The 16,552-nt window shown below is 42.7% G+C and overlaps 1 protein-coding gene across 1 annotated transcript; it reads right to left on the bottom strand.

The window, feature by feature from the left end:
- Positions 1 to 753: 753 nt before the first annotated feature.
- Positions 754 to 15,857, bottom strand: LOC145350811 (cystatin-F-like). Its single transcript, XM_080200131.1, has 4 exons — positions 15,716 to 15,857; positions 11,098 to 11,267; positions 10,206 to 10,322; positions 754 to 3,916 (listed from the first exon to the last, which is right to left on the bottom strand). Exons 1-4 carry the CDS (start codon positions 15,777 to 15,779, stop codon positions 3,839 to 3,841), a joined length of 429 nt encoding a protein of 142 aa, XP_080056257.1. The 5' UTR covers positions 15,780 to 15,857; the 3' UTR covers positions 754 to 3,838.
- Positions 15,858 to 16,552: the final 695 nt, after the last annotated feature.

Raw genomic sequence — 16,552 nt, 5'->3', positions numbered from 1 at the left:
ATCTAAGTATGTGTTTCATATGTATCCACAGTCCAGAATCCATAATCAACTGGAGTGCTGTTCTGAGAGATTGTCAAATTCTCCCATCTTCCCACAGTGAGGGGCGATGACATGTAGAATGAGTTAGTCTGGTGACTTGAGTTCCAGTGGTTGGCAGGTTCAATGAGGGGTAGACTTCTTTCTCATGCCACTGGCTTGATGGTGTCTACACAGCCTGTTGCCTGGGGTTCTGTTCACTTTAGAAGTCAAACTGGAACTGTCAGAGTTCAGTTCTGAGAAATGCAGCTTGGAGGATGTCATGCTCAATGTTAGACACAGGGTGACTGGAATCTTGAGGTTGAATTGGGAGTCAGGATTTCTTTTGGTTTTGGAAACACAAGTGTCAGGTTAACCAATTGATGACGACTTTGACAAAGAGAACATGTTAGGTCCACTAATGTTTTGACCATTAGCTCCATTATGAGAGAGTAAGACCTGTAAGGGTTTGCCTTAGTTTGAAATTAGCTGGAACAGACTCACCATTTCTGTGACCATTGTTACTTTGACTCTACTGCAAGGCACCAGGTAACTGGGTACCACTTGGATATTGTCCATTTCGGAAAAAAGCATGGACAGTGCATGCGTGTGTGTTTGAACATGACAAATGTATAATCATGATACGCAATAGTACGCATCTTTGGAGAGCCCTACTGGATACGTACCAGCAATCTGTAAAGAAAAATTCATTCATCACCCCTGGTTTCTGTCACTCAGCCAACATTGTATCCATTGCTGGCACTGTTATTTTTATTCCATAGGCTTCAACTTTTTCAAATGCTCTTTTTTCATAGAGACCACGTTTACCTCTAATCCTTTCTGTTGCCTGATTTAAAAAAACTTAGTAGAATTTAGTTAAGCACAATTTGCTTTTAATAATTCAAATGATAATTTTGTCCTGAATTATAGTGTCTAGTAATCTTGTTCATTGAGATTAAATTGACTGGTATATAGCTGCTGGGCATCTGCAATTTTCTAGTCCTCTGGCACCACCCCTGCATCCATTCTTACTTCTCTCTGTATCCTTAAGTGTATCCCATGTAATTCTGGTGACATGTCAACTTTAACTATAGCCAAGCTTTCCAATACCTCCCGTTTGGTCAATTTTTAGCCCATCCATTGTCTTGCTGACCTCCTCTTACACTATGACTTTGGCAGCGGCAGCATCATCATCTTTGGTAATGTATACATTTCAAACTTGAGCCATTCCCTTTGCCTCCATGTGTCCAATTCAATGCAAATTGCTCATGTTGTGAAGAGACCGCCCTCTTTCCTACAAGAACTTTCACCTGTGTAACCTGCTGGACTAAGAAGAGTGATGAGGGCTTGCAGGGAATGGCTGTCAGGTTGCAATTAATGCAAGCAATCATGTTTTTACTCTAAGGAGTTCGAGAGCATGAGCTGGGGTGCGGGGGCATGATCTCCAAAGACAGATTCCCTGCAAGTACAGCATTGCAATCATTTAAAAAAATTCACTGGATACAGACTTATTTCTGCCTCAGCAATGCAAAGCTCGGTTTGCTGCTTAATAATTCTATTCAAACGACACTGCAGTCAATTAGCCTTTAATTAAAGTTAGTCAATTATGGTGGTAAAGCACACAATGAACTCGTTGGCTATTCTTGCACTTGTTCGGAAGAAACAACATCTCAGTTCTTGGAAGAAAATGAGAAAATCTCTTGAAAGCCCTAAGCCAGTAGTTCTTCAGGAGAGAAACGTTCAACTAAAAAAGCTAATTCCAACGTTAATCATAAAGTAAAAGCTTGAATTTACAGAGCGTGTTTCACAACCTCAGTATGTCCCAAAGTGTTTTACAGCCACTGAAGTGTAGTCGCTATTATATTGCAGGAAACCCAATTTGTGCACAGCAAGGTTCCACTAACACATGATGAACAGATAATTTGTTCTTGTGTTGATTGAGGGAAAAATTCTTGCAAGGCATCAGGAAGAGTTCTTCTGCTCCTCTTCAAAATAGTACCACTGGGTCTTTATAATCCACTGGCATGGGCAGGATCATGGCACAGTGCCAGGGACCCAGGTTCAATTCTGACCTCAGGTGACTGTGTAAAGTTTGCACATTCTCCCCATGTCTGCATGGTTTCCTCTGGGTGCTCCAGTTTCTTCCCACGGTCCAAAGAGTTGGGTGCATTGGCCATACTAAATTGCCCTTAGTGACAGGGGACTAGATGATAAATGTAAATGGGACTTGTAAATGCACGGGGTTATGGAGATAGGGTCTGGGTGGGATTGTGGTTGGTGCAGACTCGATGGGCTGAATGGCCGCCTCCTGCTCAGTAGGGATTCTATGAAACATTCTACCCAAAAGGACAGACAAACCTCAGTTTAATTTTTCACCTCTGGTCCCTCTGACCAGCCCTCAATCCACAACCAGAGGGAAGAGAGTGCTATTACTGAGCCATGACTGACCTTTGTAACTTTCACATAAACAGAGTTTTCAAAGCTTTAAGCTTTGTTCCTGTCCCTTTAAAGATCTTGACTGAATTGTGCATCTCCAGCCTGGGGTAGAAATTCCTCTTGGATGGTGGCACAAAGCGTGCAACATTGATGTTGCTACTGGATCATATAAACAACCTCACTTGCATGTCTTTTGTTGTCCGTTACTTGTGGCTTACTGGGTGACACCTCTTTCGCAGAGGTGGAAACTCTGCAAAAGAAGAGTTTCCACCTCTGTGAAAGAAGTTGTTTGTGGGAACAACTTCCACTGCAGCAATTTGCGAACATAATCCAGGTTGATTCTCCCAATGTGGTACTGAGTGCTGCACTGTTAGAGGTGCTGTCTTTTGGAATGAGATGTTAAACTGAGGCCACGTCTGCTCTCTGAGTTTGATGTAAAAGATTGTCGATCCATAAACAGGCAAGCAGATTATTTAATCATTTTCATGGTGGCACAGTGGTTAACATTGCTGTCTCGCAGCACTAGGGACCCGGGTTCAATTCTGGCCTCGGGTCACTGTATGAAGTTTGCATGTTCTCCTGTGTCTGTGAGGGTTTCCTCTGCATGCCCTGGTTTCTTCCCACAATCCAAAGATGTGCAGGTTAGGTGGATTGGCCATGCTAATTCCCACCCAGGTCCTATCCCTGTAACCCCACATATTTAGTCTGCTAATCCTTCTAACCTATGCATCACGGGACACCAAGGGACAATTTTAGCATAGCCAATCAACCTAACCCACACATCTTGGACTGTGGGAGGAAACCAGAGAGCCTGGAGGAAACTCACTCAGACACAGGGAAAATGTGCAAACTCCACACAGACAGTGACCCCAGCTGGGAATCGAACCCAGGTCCCTGGAGATGTGAGGCAGCTAACTACTGTGCCACCCAAAATTGTTGTCAGTGTAGGCCCGATGGGCTAATTGGTCTCCTTCTGTACTGTAGAGATTCTATATTGATTTTACATTGCTGGCTAGGAGACCTTGCATAAATTGCCACAATTTTGATATTGCAACAATGGCTCTATTTTTAAAAAGTACTTCGTTACATGTAAAGCCCTTTGGAATAGTCTGAGCTGATGAAATAAGTGTAATTTTAAAAAATTTAACACTGTGATAAATGCATTTGAAATAAGGGATTCATATATTTAAAGCAAGAAGCTCTATTGCAAAAACAGAGTGCACTGCTTCCAATACCAGCAGACATATTCTCTGGAGTCTAGACGAGGAGGAGTTGTTCACAGATTGTGTTGGAAACTGGATTCAACACCAGACAGCAAACAGAAGTGTGAAATAGGAAGGAGACTCTGCCACCCTCGACTGGGGAGAGGGGAACAATCTTGTAGGCTTCATAGGCAATTTAGAGCAATCACTTTCCAAATCCGTTTCCAAGAAGCAATCCAGACTTTAAAACGACAAGTCAATCTCTTTATTAAAAAAAAAGTACAAGGTTAGTGGGAGAGAGTACAAGAATAAGTTGGAATGAAATTACAAAGCATTTGTTTCATGGAATTTTGCAGTGTAGAATTGTACAACATGGGAGATGACCTATCATTTCAGTTTTAGCTTTATGGAAGAGCTGTCCAATTTCTCTTACCCCCAGGTACTCAGTAGCAAACGTGAAATGGCACTGAAGCAAGGTGACTTGTCACGAGCTGTCCCCCAGCATACCCTCTAATTCTATAGAGTCATTGCGGTTTACAGCATAGAAACAGGCTTTTCAACCCGACTTATCCATGCTGTCCTTTTTTTTTTAACCACTAGTCTAGTCCTAATTGCCCACATTTGGCCCTTGTGCCTCTATACCCATCTTACCCATGTAACTGACTAAATGCTTTGTAAAAGACAAAATTATACCTGCGTCTACTACTGCCTCTGACAGTTTGTTACAGACATTCACCACCCTCAGTGTGCGAAAAAAATTACACCTCCTGACCCTTTTATATCTCTGCCCACTTGACTCGTTCCAAGCTTTTAAAACTTAACTCTAACTCTTTTAAACACTCTGATCCCTGTTGCCACCAGACTTTTGAATAGACCTACCGTATATTAAGATGATCTTTCTCTACATCTTAGTTATGACTGTAACACTACATTCTGTACCCTCTCCTTTCCTTCTCCCCTATGTACTCCCTGAACTGTGTGCTTTGTCTGCATAGTGTGCAAGAAACAAGACTTTTCACTGTATACTAATATATGTGACAATAATAAATTAAATCAATTAACATGGTGAAAGTTGCCATGACGTTGACAGTTCCTGCTGCCATATTGCACTGTGCAGGAGTGGTGACTTTAAACAGTGAACACCAGACATGGAAAACTGTTTATTCAGCCATCAACAACCAGAAAACCCAGAGTGAAATAGGGTAGTGTGCGCCATTTAAGAGGGGGGTGGGGGTGATTCCTGAGGGCCATGTGATCGGGCTGGACCCTATGGAGTGGCAGCAAAGGAAGCCAAGCCAATCAGGTGCAAGGGCATTCTGGGTCAGTGAGGATCTGCAGTTGGAGCCAGGGATGCATATGTGTATTCAGTTCTGCCAGACTCATTTGTAAATATCTATTGTTAGTAATAAACCCTTTATAACTACAAGCCACAGTGAGTCATCTTCAAAGTCATTACAAGTAAGATGCAGAATGCCTTCATCAGTCAAATTCAACCATTAGGGCTGAAAAACACCGAGGACCTGGAACTACAAGTGAAGGAGCTTAATATCATTGTATTTCCTTAATTTTGTATTTCAATGATAGCTATTTGAATTTTGGTTTTGTTTGTATCAGAGGTGGCAATATACTTCAGTTATAGTGTATAATTTCTGTGCCAGAACTGTGCAATAAACTTTTGAAACCCTGTAAATTAAACATGAAATGTAGAGGATGAAACATGTTTGTTGATTTGTGCAAAAGGCTAAGGAAGTGGTTGGTGCTAACACGGAAATGAAATCCACAAATACCACTAATATAAAGCTTGTAGTCCCATCCTACTCGCTGGCGAAGAAAATTGATTGAAAAAATGGCATATGATTGGCGAGTTGATAATGCCATGTGCCCTCAAAATTGTAAGGGAGAGCAAAGGCAGACCAGGCAACTGGCCCATTTGACATGGACAATATAACCATGTCAAATGACCCTGTGAAGGGATAGTTTTGCAGTGCATTAACTGCATGATAATGACTTTGTACAACTTGATAAATCCACATGAGGCATTTCCAAAACATATTTACTCACCTATGTTTCGTATTTGTGGACTAAATAAATCAAACAAGACTTTTTGTTTCACAAAGAGCTCAATGAAGCCAAATGACATTTACAAGTCGTTGGATAATTTAATAAATTCAGTGACGCTCAACAATGTCCCCATGAATGAAAAAAAAACTTGGACAAATTGTTTACTCAAGACAGAATGTTTGTCTATGTTTTTCCCTTCAGGAAGAGGAGCACTCTTTCTGAGCCAATAAGAAACCTGAACTTGCCAAAGAGTTGGAAGAATGAGCTGAAGTCTACTAAACTTGGTTAGCTCACAGACATGTTCCATTAAACAACGCTGCTGAATAAAACTTCCAGAACTTCCAACAGAGCGATTTTTTTTTTGATTCATCCATGGGACATGGGTTTCACTGGCTGGCCAGATTTATTGCATGTGGAGGGCGGTTGAGAGTCCATCACGTTGCTGTGCATCTGGAGTCACATGTAGGCCAGATTTCCTTCCCTAAAGGACATTAGTGAACCAGATGGGATTTTTTCCAACAATTGACAATGGTTTTGCGGCCATCAATAGATCCTTCATTCCAGATTTTTAAAAGAAAATTGATTTCAAATTCTACCATCTGCTGTGGTGGGATTCAAAGCTGGGTCCCCAGAACATTAGCTGAGTTTCTGGAATAATAGTTTAGCAATAATGCCACTAGGCCACCCTCCCCCCAAATTATGCACTCCTGTGGGTTACAAATCCCCTCTATTGAGGATAATGATGGTAAATTGTCACCCTCTGTCTCATCAAAGCGATTTGAAGACTTCATTGATAGTTTATTAGTCAGCTCCCTCAGAAATTCAGTGAAATACTGCTGCTGACATTTTTATGGGGAGGTGGTGGCATAGTGATATTGTCACTGCGCTGGTGTCTTGGGTTCAAATTTCACCATTGCACTGCATCTAATGATATCCATTAAACCATTGTCGATTGTCGTAAAAACCCATTTGGTTCACTAATATCCTTTAGGAAAGAAAATATGCTGTCCTTACCTGGTCTAGCCCTAAGCAGTGTGGTTGGCTCTTAAATCCAACTGAAATGGCCTAGCAAGCCACTCAGTTCTTTCAAACCAGTTATATTAAACTGCAACAAAACTTCCAAAAAAGGGATAAAACCAGACTAGCCCCCCCGGCATCGACTTAGGCTCTGGAAACACCAACAGCAAATTCAGCCTCGTCCACCCTGCAAAGTCTTCCTTACTGCCATCTGGGGGCTTGTGCCAAAATTGGGAAAGCTGCCTCACAGACTAGTCAAACGACAGCTCGACACGCTCGTACTCACAGAATCACAGCTTACAGATAATGTCCCAGGCACTACTGTCACCATCCCTGGGCACGTCCTGTCCCACCGGCAGGTACTGTCACAAAGCCAGCTGATGTTATTTGTGAGGGTGTCCCAACCTGGAACACTGGTTCGTGGTGGTGTATAATTTTGTTTATGGTGTGAGAAGTCATGTGCAAGATCCAAGTGAGAACACCAACCAGCCCAGTCATGGTATAACACTTACTAAAATCTATTTATCACAACAAAGAACACATATACACAAGCAGGACAATATGATCCAAGACAGGCTGTTTGGTAGAACCTGCTTCCACAAGAGTGGAGATGCCGTCGTTGGACTGGGGTAAACACAGTAAGAAGTCTCACAACACCAGGTTAAAGTCCAACAGGTTTATTTGGTAGTAAACGCCACATTTACTACCAAATAAACCTATTGGACTTTAACCTGGTATTGTGAGGCTTCTTACTGTGTCCACAAGAGTTGGCTTTTATACTATTTTTCCCTATAATGGTTCTGTCTGTGTCTCTGCTGTCTGTCCTCTCAGCTTCTGTAGTTCCAAAAGATTAATGTTATGCTTCCTCCGAATGGTGGAATCATCTAACCAAGGTGTTTCCTATTAGCAGGACAATATGTTCTTCTGGTCCATCTACAATTGCTAATTATGGCATTACCACCATGCTAAATGGGTTAGATTAGGTATCCATGAAGCGCTGTGGGCCATCAACAGCAGCAGAATTTTACTCAACTCCATCCAATCTGTAACCTTATAGAATCCTTACACTGCAGAAGATGGCCATTTGGCCCATTGAGTCTGCACTGACCACAATCCCACCCAGGCCCTATCCCCTTAACTCCACTTATTTACCCTGCTAGCTCCCCAACACTATGACCCTACATTTCCCCCACTCTGCCATCACCACCAAGCCAGGGGATCAATCCTGGTTCAATGAAGAGTGCAGGGAGGCATGCCAGGAGTAAAACCAGGCACACATAAAAATGAGGTGTCAAGTTGGTGAAGCTACAACACGCGATTACTTGCATACCAAACAACATAAGCAGAAAGAAATAGACAGAACTAAGAGATCCCACAACCAACAGATCAGATCTAGACTCTGTAGTCCTGCTCATCCAGCCGTGAATGGTGGCAGATACAATTAATTGGATACAATTAAACAGTTCACTGGAGGAGGAAGCTCGAGAAACATCTCCATCCTCAATGATGGAGGAACCCAGCACATCAATGCAAATGATAAGGCTGAGGCATTTACTATAATCTTCAGCCAGAAATGCCAAGTGAATGAACTATCTTGGTCTTTTCCAGAGATCCCCAGCTTAACAGTTGCCAGTCTTCAGCCAATTTGAATCACTCCATGTGTACCATGTCTGATTTGGAGAGTTAAATCATAACATCACAACAATGCAGAAGGAGGCCATTTGGCTCATTGAGTCTGCACCAACTACAATCCCATGTATTTACCCTACTAGTCCCCCTGACACTCAGGGGTAATTTAGCATAACAAATCCACCTATCCCACATATCTTTGGAGTGTGGGAAAAAACCAGAACATCTGGTGGAAACGCACACAGACACAGGGAGAACATGCAAACTCCACTCAGATATTCAACTGAGGCCAGAATTGAATGCAGGTCCCTGGTGCTGTGAGGTGGTATTATACCATGACTGGGCTGGTTAGCGTTCTCAAGTGGATGTTGCACATGACTTCTCATACCACAAACAAAATTATACACCACCATGAACCAGTGTTCCAGGTTGGGACACCCTCACAAATAACATCAGCTGGCTTTGTGACAGTACCTGCCAGTGGGACAGGACATGCCCCCAGGGATGGTGACAGTAGTGCCTGGGACATTATCTGTAAGCTGTGATTCTGTGAGTACGAGCGTGTCGAGCTGTTGTTTGACTAGTCTGTGAGGCAGCTTTCCCAATTTTGGCACAAGCCCCCAGATGGCAGTAAGGAAGACTTTGCAGGGTGGACGAGGCTGAATTTGCTGTTGGTGTTTCCAGAGCCTAAGTCGATGCCAGGGAGTCAGTCTGGTTTTATCCCTTTTTTGGAAGCTTTGTTGCAGTTTAATATAACTGGTTTGAAAGAACTGAGTGGCTTGCTAGGCCATTTCAGTTGGATTTAAGAGCCAACCACATTGCTTAGGGCTAGACCAGGTAAGGACGGCAGATTTCCTTTCCTAAAGGACATTTGTGAACCACTGTTCCACCGTACTGTCCATGCCATGCTAACATTGGGTAGCTTAAAATGTGGGAAGATACTTCACTTTTCAGTGGTAGTGATCCCTCTCTTGACAAGAGCGAGAGTTACTGGGAATATCAAAGACATGCTGTTGTAGCTTATTATTGGGCCTTTCTCTGATCCTCAAAGGTTTGTTTTTTTATATATGCGTAGATTTAGTTCAGGAGAAGGATTATCGTTAAAGATTGGAAACTTAGGTTATTCCCTTTTGCATATTCACAGGCAGCTTTCCAAACTCAAAAATAAAATCAAAACACAGCGAATGCTGGAGATTTGAAATAAAAACATGAGGTGCTGGAGAAACTCAGCAGATTTGGCTGCATCTGAGAGAGAAAGAGAGATTACATTTTGAGTCCGATATGAGACATAGTATCCGTACAGTGCAGAAGAAGGCCTTTTGGCCCATCAAGTCTGCACCGACCACAATCCCACCTAGCCCCATGTATTTATGATGTGGATATGCCGACGTTGGACTGGGGTAAACACAGTAAAAAGTCCAACAACACCAGCTTTTAAGTCCAACTGGTTGGACTTAAACCTGGTGTTGTCGGACTTTTTACTGTGTTTACCCCATGTATTTACCATAACTAGTCCCCCTGACACGAAGGGACAATGTAGCATAGCCAATCAACCTAACTTGCACATCATTGGACTGTGGGAGGAAAGCATAGCACCTGCAGGAAACCCACACAGACACAAGGAGAATGTGTAAACTCTACACAGACAGTGACCCAAGTCAGGAATTGAACCCAGGTCCCTGGTACTGTGAGGCAGCAGTGCTAACCACTGTGCCACCCTGCCTTATTGGACTTGAAATGTTGGCTCTATTTTTCTCTCTCCACAGAAGCTGCCAGACCTGTTGAGTTTTTTCAGCACTTTCTGCCTTTATCGAAGTTCAGATAACAAGGAGGGAATTATTTTACCTTATTGAATGGCGGGTGTGTTTGAAATGAGCAGGCCTTGAAGTTATATGGTTTTCCTTTACGACACACTGTTCTTCCAATATCAACATACAGAAAATATTTCAGTCCAGCAATAACCTTTTAAAGAAAATAGATCAAATTTTAAGAGCCATAAAGTTTCACAGCACAGAAGGAGGCCCTTTGGCCCACCATCAAGCACCCATTCTAATCCCATTTTTATATCTCCTTGGAATACAGCTACTCAAACTGGGCTAACCTGTGTGCCATTATATTAAGAGTTATCCACATTGCTGTGGATCTGGAGTCATACATAGGCCAGGTCAGGTAAGGACAGCAAATTTCCTTCCCTAAAGGACATTAGTGAACCAGATGGGTTTTTACAATAATCAAAAATGATTTTATGGTTGTCATGAGAGTTTTTTGCACATCACCAGACAATTTATGTCCAAGGTCATATTAGGTTTATCATTGGATTTTTAACTCCAGATTGTTTTAAATTTAATTCAAGTTTTGTGATGTGATTCAAACTCAGGTGCCTAGGGCATTATTCTGAGTCTCCAGATTACTAGCCCAGTGACAATCCCACTACACCACTGCCTTCAGATTCAATTGAGGCATTTGAGAGGGCATTGATGATTGCTTAAATAGAAATGATATGCAGAGATTTGGGGAAAATGCAGAGCAATGGCACAAAGTCATGATTGAGTCTTTTGGAGAGCAAGTACAGATACGATGGGCCAAATGGCCTCCTGCACAGCAACAGATCTGTGATTGTGGCAATGTCGAGTAGTTGTGAATCTGTGCATTTTGGAATGTGGACTGTTGGTCAGGTTAAGAATGGAGGAATTGAAGGTTGCTCTCCCTTATGGCACTCAAGCATGTTCCTTCTTACCTGTACCTGGGCTTTATGTATTGTATGAACTTTAAACAGGAAGATGTCATTCGATTGATTGTTGTAGTTGTAGATTGCAATGAGGGTGGCATTTTGAACGCCAGAGTCAGTCGTGTTAATATCTCTGGGAACTCCTGGACCAACGGGAGTCTTCCCTGTTTCACCAACACCTGGAATGTTACAAGAAACAATAGCCATGAAGGAAATGGGGAAGAGGCAGTGCAACGAAATGATGTGCTGGATTGCCGCTGCATCAGGTCAATGAACTTGGCTACTTAACAAAATTACTTGTTCTTTTGCCATTCCTCTGACCACTCCAAAGATGTGCAGGTTAGGTTGATTGGTTTGCTAAATTGACCCTTGGCGTCAGGAGGATTAGCAGAGAAGGGGTTACAGGATAGGCCTTGGATGGGACGTTGTCGGTGCAGGCTCAATGGGTTGAATGGTCTACTTCTGCACTGCAGGGATTCCATGTTTCTATTTTATTCTAATATTTTTAAACCAGGCCTTTGAGAGAATGGAGAGGAGATATACCATAATGGTACCAGGGATGTAGGACTACAGTTACGCAGAGAATGTAGAGCATCTGGGATTATTCTTTTAAAGTAAAAGCAGGGAGATTTAAAAAAAGGATAATAAAAATTACGAGAGGCTTTGATAATAGTTGATGAGAAACTGTTCCCACTGGCAGGGTGGACTGACCAGAGAACTCAGATTTAAATGGTTGGCAAAAGAGATGAGGTAAGGAGGCCACAAATCATAAGTGCCGATGGCCAAACCCTCCTCACAGTATGCACTCTCGTTTCTCAAGGCTGTATGCCAGACACCCTCACATAACAGTAACCCAGCGGGGTGTGTGGTGGACTCAAACCTATGAAGAATTAAGAAGCTGAAGTTCCACTCCTGTGCAGCAGAGGGTGCAAACACTAACAGTGTTCCAGATGGCAGGCTTCCCAACAGCGTTCATCCAGGTGAATGGCCCTGCTACAATAGGTATTCCAGTGAGCTGTACACCTTTTAAAAGGGAAGAAAAATACATTCCTGTAGACGCACGCCAACTAGAAGTTTTAAAACAACCCCGTCTGAACTTTGGCAAGATCAGTCTGAGTTGTAAATGGGACTAATATTTACCGATTCGGGGCTTGGCAGTTCTGCTCAGATGCATTTCTGGATGTTTCGGTCTCAAGAGTTCCCCTGCTCCCTACACTCTCACTGTTGGTCAAGTCTTCAGAAGCACAGCTTTCCCACGTTCAGTTGGAAAGGGAACAAAACAGACCCTTGTTGTCCAATTGAGTTAACCTTGAAGACTCATCAAAACCGCCACACCCCCATCCCAGTCTGCAAATACTTTTATAACAGGTGAAGTATGGCACGGTGGCACAGTGGTTAGTGCTGTTGTCTCATAGCATCAGGGACCTGGGGTCAATCCTGGTTTCAGGTGACTGTCTGGGTAAGATGCTTTGTCAAAGAGTCAGTCCAGACGTGATGGATCAAATGGCCTCCTTCTGCACTGATTCAATATGCGTTGATCCCCTCTCTTGTATTATCACCTCAATCATTTTAATTCTGTTTGCACGTTGTCTGTGTAGAGTTTGCATGTTATCTGTGTGAGTTTCCTCCCGCAGTCCCAAGTACTGCGTGTTAGGTGGATTGGCCATGCTAAATTGCCCCTTAGTGTCAGGGGGACTAGCAGGGTAAACTTGTGGGGTTAGGGCTTGGGCGGGATTGTTGTCAGTGTAGGCTTGATGGGCTGAATGGCCTCCTTCTGCACTGTAGGGATTCTATGGAAATGTTCAAAGAAAGTAATGTAATGCTGATATAATTTTTCTCCTCAGGTTACTCACAGCAGTGAACTGGAGATTAATCTTCAGTTCCTGATGAGATCAGGACAAACCTGGAGGGTTGGCAATCCTATGTCCAGCAGGAGAGCTTCCATAACTGGTACCAAATCTCATTCACACATCACCACTGTGCTCAGTCACCTACAGGAGCTTTCTCTGCATTGACCAATTTGGTTGAATTATGTGCTTTTACACTGTAAATGCTATGTAACAAGTGGACATGAGCTTGGCTGAATAGCAAGAATATGCATAGAGTGAAGTGTAGGGAAAAATAAATTCTTGGCTAAACAAATTGTATTCATTAAAATAATTTTGCAAACTGTGTATGGCAGACAAAACAATTTCTGAATAGTGTGTGGCACCCAATAGAACTATCCACAGCTAGTGGTTGTAGAGGGTTACCAGATTACACTTACTGCCATAGATCATACAGCTGCAAGTTTAGACACAACACTGGGATGATATATTGAAATAAAACTAATCAAATCTCCGTGGACTGTTAATAGATTAATATGTAAACTGTCAACTCCTGGAGCAGATGGTTAAATACCACTTAGAAAAAGGATAATATCCCACTTCTATTGTTGGATTTAAAAAAAATGAATTTGATTACAGAATGTTTCTCATTAAAAATCAACGACTCAGCTACATGATGCATTACCAGTGAACTATTGCAATTAAACAATTAAAGAAGGGACAATTTTGTCACAGAATTAAAATGCTTGAAGTGATAATAGAAGAGAGTGGATCAATGCATATTGAATCAGTGCAGAAGGAGGCCATTTGATCCATCACGTCTGTACTGACTCTCTGACAAAGCATCTTACCCAGGCCCATCCCCCACTCTATTCCCTTTACCCCATGCATTTACCCTAACCTACATAACTTGGGACACTAAGGGGATATTTAGTATGGCTAATCCACCTAACCGGCACATCTTTCAATAGTGAGAGGAAACCCACACAGACACAGGAAGAACATGCAAACTACACACAGAATTGAACCTGGGCCCCTAGCATTGTGAGGCAGCTATGCTAACCACTAATCACAATACCACTCCATGTGGTGGAAGGTTACTGAGTATGTTTAAGGCAGGACTACGCAGCTTACAATTAAGCTTGTAAATACATTCTTAACAGGAGAAATAACAGCAGAGAAACAAACAGACGAGTCAGTGTTTAATACTCCACATCAGCCTCCTCCCACTATACCTACCCTGCCTCTGCATCATCTTATTTGCCTGAAATTCTCCAGTGTCTTTCACCCCACTGTTGCTACCAGTGAGAACGTAGAATGTGGCACTCAGTCAAATCTCCATTCAATGGGATGGCACAGTGGCCTCACACTGCCAGGGACCTGGGTTTAATTCTTGGTTTGGGTCACTATCTGCATGGAGTTTGTGCGATCTTTCCGTGTCTGCGTGGGTTTCCTCCGAGTGCTCCACTTTCCTCCCACAGTCCAAAGATATGCAGGTTAGGTGGATTGGCCATGGTCAGGGGAACTAGCTAGGATAAATGCATGGGGTTATGGGGTAGGGTTTGGGTGACATTGTAATTGGTGCAGACTCGATGAGCCGAATGGCCTCCTTCTGCACTGTAGGATTCTGTGCAGCGGGACTGGAAAATCCTAGCCACGGATGAGGTCAGAGAATTCCAGCCTTTTCTAAAGGCATAAATGCTCTCAGTTTCCACCCTTCCATGTAGCAGCAAGGGTCACGTACCAGCCAACTCAAGAACAGCTTCTTCCCTGCTGCCATCAGACTTTTGAATGGGCCTACCTCTGATTTAAGTTGATCTTTTTCTACACCCTTGCTATGACTGTAACACTACATTCTACACTTTCTCCTTCTCTAAGAATGGTATGCTTTGTCTGTATAGTGCACAAGAAACAATACTTTTCACTGTATATTAATATGTAAGTAATAAATCAAATCAAAATCAAATCTATAATCTCTCCGTTCATCATGTAAGGAGATTCCTCTTAAATTCTTTACTTGGTTTGCGGCCATTATACCACTTACGCCCCCTTATTCTGGATTCCCCCATGAATGGAAAAAAGTTCTTCACATTCACCCACTTTGAACTCCTTTCACATTTGAATGAAAATAATCTTTTGAAGAGATTTGCGACAGTCATGAATATAAATGTTTATTTAAATCCATGAAGCTTTTGGGTTTCACTTCGCACAGAGCAGACATGCATAGAAAATCATGCCATCCCATTCAATTGTTTCCTTCATCCTGAAGCAATGAATGTTGGTTCTCCACCTTTATTCAAGGATTTGCTTTCAGTCGTTCCTTGGTTGTTTTGAACTGTCTGAGTTTCAAAGGATCGTATTTTTAAATAACACTTCATACTCCCAAGGAGAGGACACATATACTGATCAGAATGCAAAGTGTAGACCATGCAACATGGACACACTGCGGGTTGGGTGAGGGATTAAGGAAGAGCAGGATAATAGAGTGGGGGCAACATTTTAAAAAGTGGATCTTTGAATGCTCTCAAATGCTTCAAACTAGGGCTGCTGGAGCTGAGAGCCGGTATCGTTGACAAAACCTTTAGTTACGAGCTTCACAACGCGAGTCTTACTGAGTTGCAGCAGAAGCCACATCCTCTCTAATTCAGTTAGAACAACACATTTAGCCAGCGCTCTGACACCTCTCTGCCTTGCTCCTATGGCCACTTTCCACCTCGCCTCAAACTGTTGCACAAAGTAGAATGCAAAACATTCAAAGTCAGCAGCATTTATCGATAAAACTAGAAATATCAGTTACTTGCCATCTGAATGGATCAAACCAAAAGCAAACAGTACAGACAGCAGCACTCCCAACACTTTGCCCATTGTTGCAGCCAGTCTTGTCTCTATACACCCTCCTGCCTCTGTCTTTCTGACTGTTTTATTCCTTATCGGGAGGTGTTCGCAACAACTTTGCCCTCATCTGATGTTTCCTGATACAAGCGTATGCTTTATCCAATGAGAGCACTACTTTGAAATTCTGGCTTCCTGATTGATGAGTTCCTGAAATTCTGGCTTCCTGATTGGTGAGTTCCTGCCAGACGTTAACTCACCCAAAGCACAAAGTTAACATTTGGTCTTGTGGGAGGACCATAAGATTGGATCAGGAGTGCTCCATCTTGGGGTGGGTCATGAGAGGGGAATGGAGCTCCCACAATATCTGCAATTTATCCCTATAAACATTATTGATATTAGGTTAAAAGGTTCAGATTGGGGACAGGGGCAGGGAGGTCACATGAGGTCATTCCAGCAGTGGCAGTGTTTCCATGAGCTCTGGTGCTACACATCTTTTCATCCTTCCTTTCATCCTGATGCACGACCTGTAATTAATTGATTCTGATATATATATATATAAAACCTATGCAATGTCTTTGGAAAATCCCAGTTAACATTTTAGACCGAATTAAGTTGAAGAAATCCTCGTTTGTCTGATGCAGTTGGACGAAGAGGCAGGTGAGCAGGCTCATGCTCGGGTGGTGCTGTTGGTGCCAAGATGAAGATCACTTTGTGGATGAAATTGCGGAGGATATATTCTGCTCACCGGCGTGGGTTCCGAGTGCCTTGATGAATCGTGAGATGTTCTACAAAGAATGAATGGA

Source organism: Carcharhinus amblyrhynchos, chromosome 12 (genome assembly GCF_965287045.1).
Source record: "Carcharhinus amblyrhynchos chromosome 12, sCarAmb.v2.hapA, whole genome shotgun sequence".
Lineage (NCBI taxonomy): Eukaryota > Metazoa > Chordata > Chondrichthyes > Carcharhiniformes > Carcharhinidae > Carcharhinus > Carcharhinus amblyrhynchos.
This window is presented reverse-complemented; position numbering and strand designations above follow the sequence as displayed.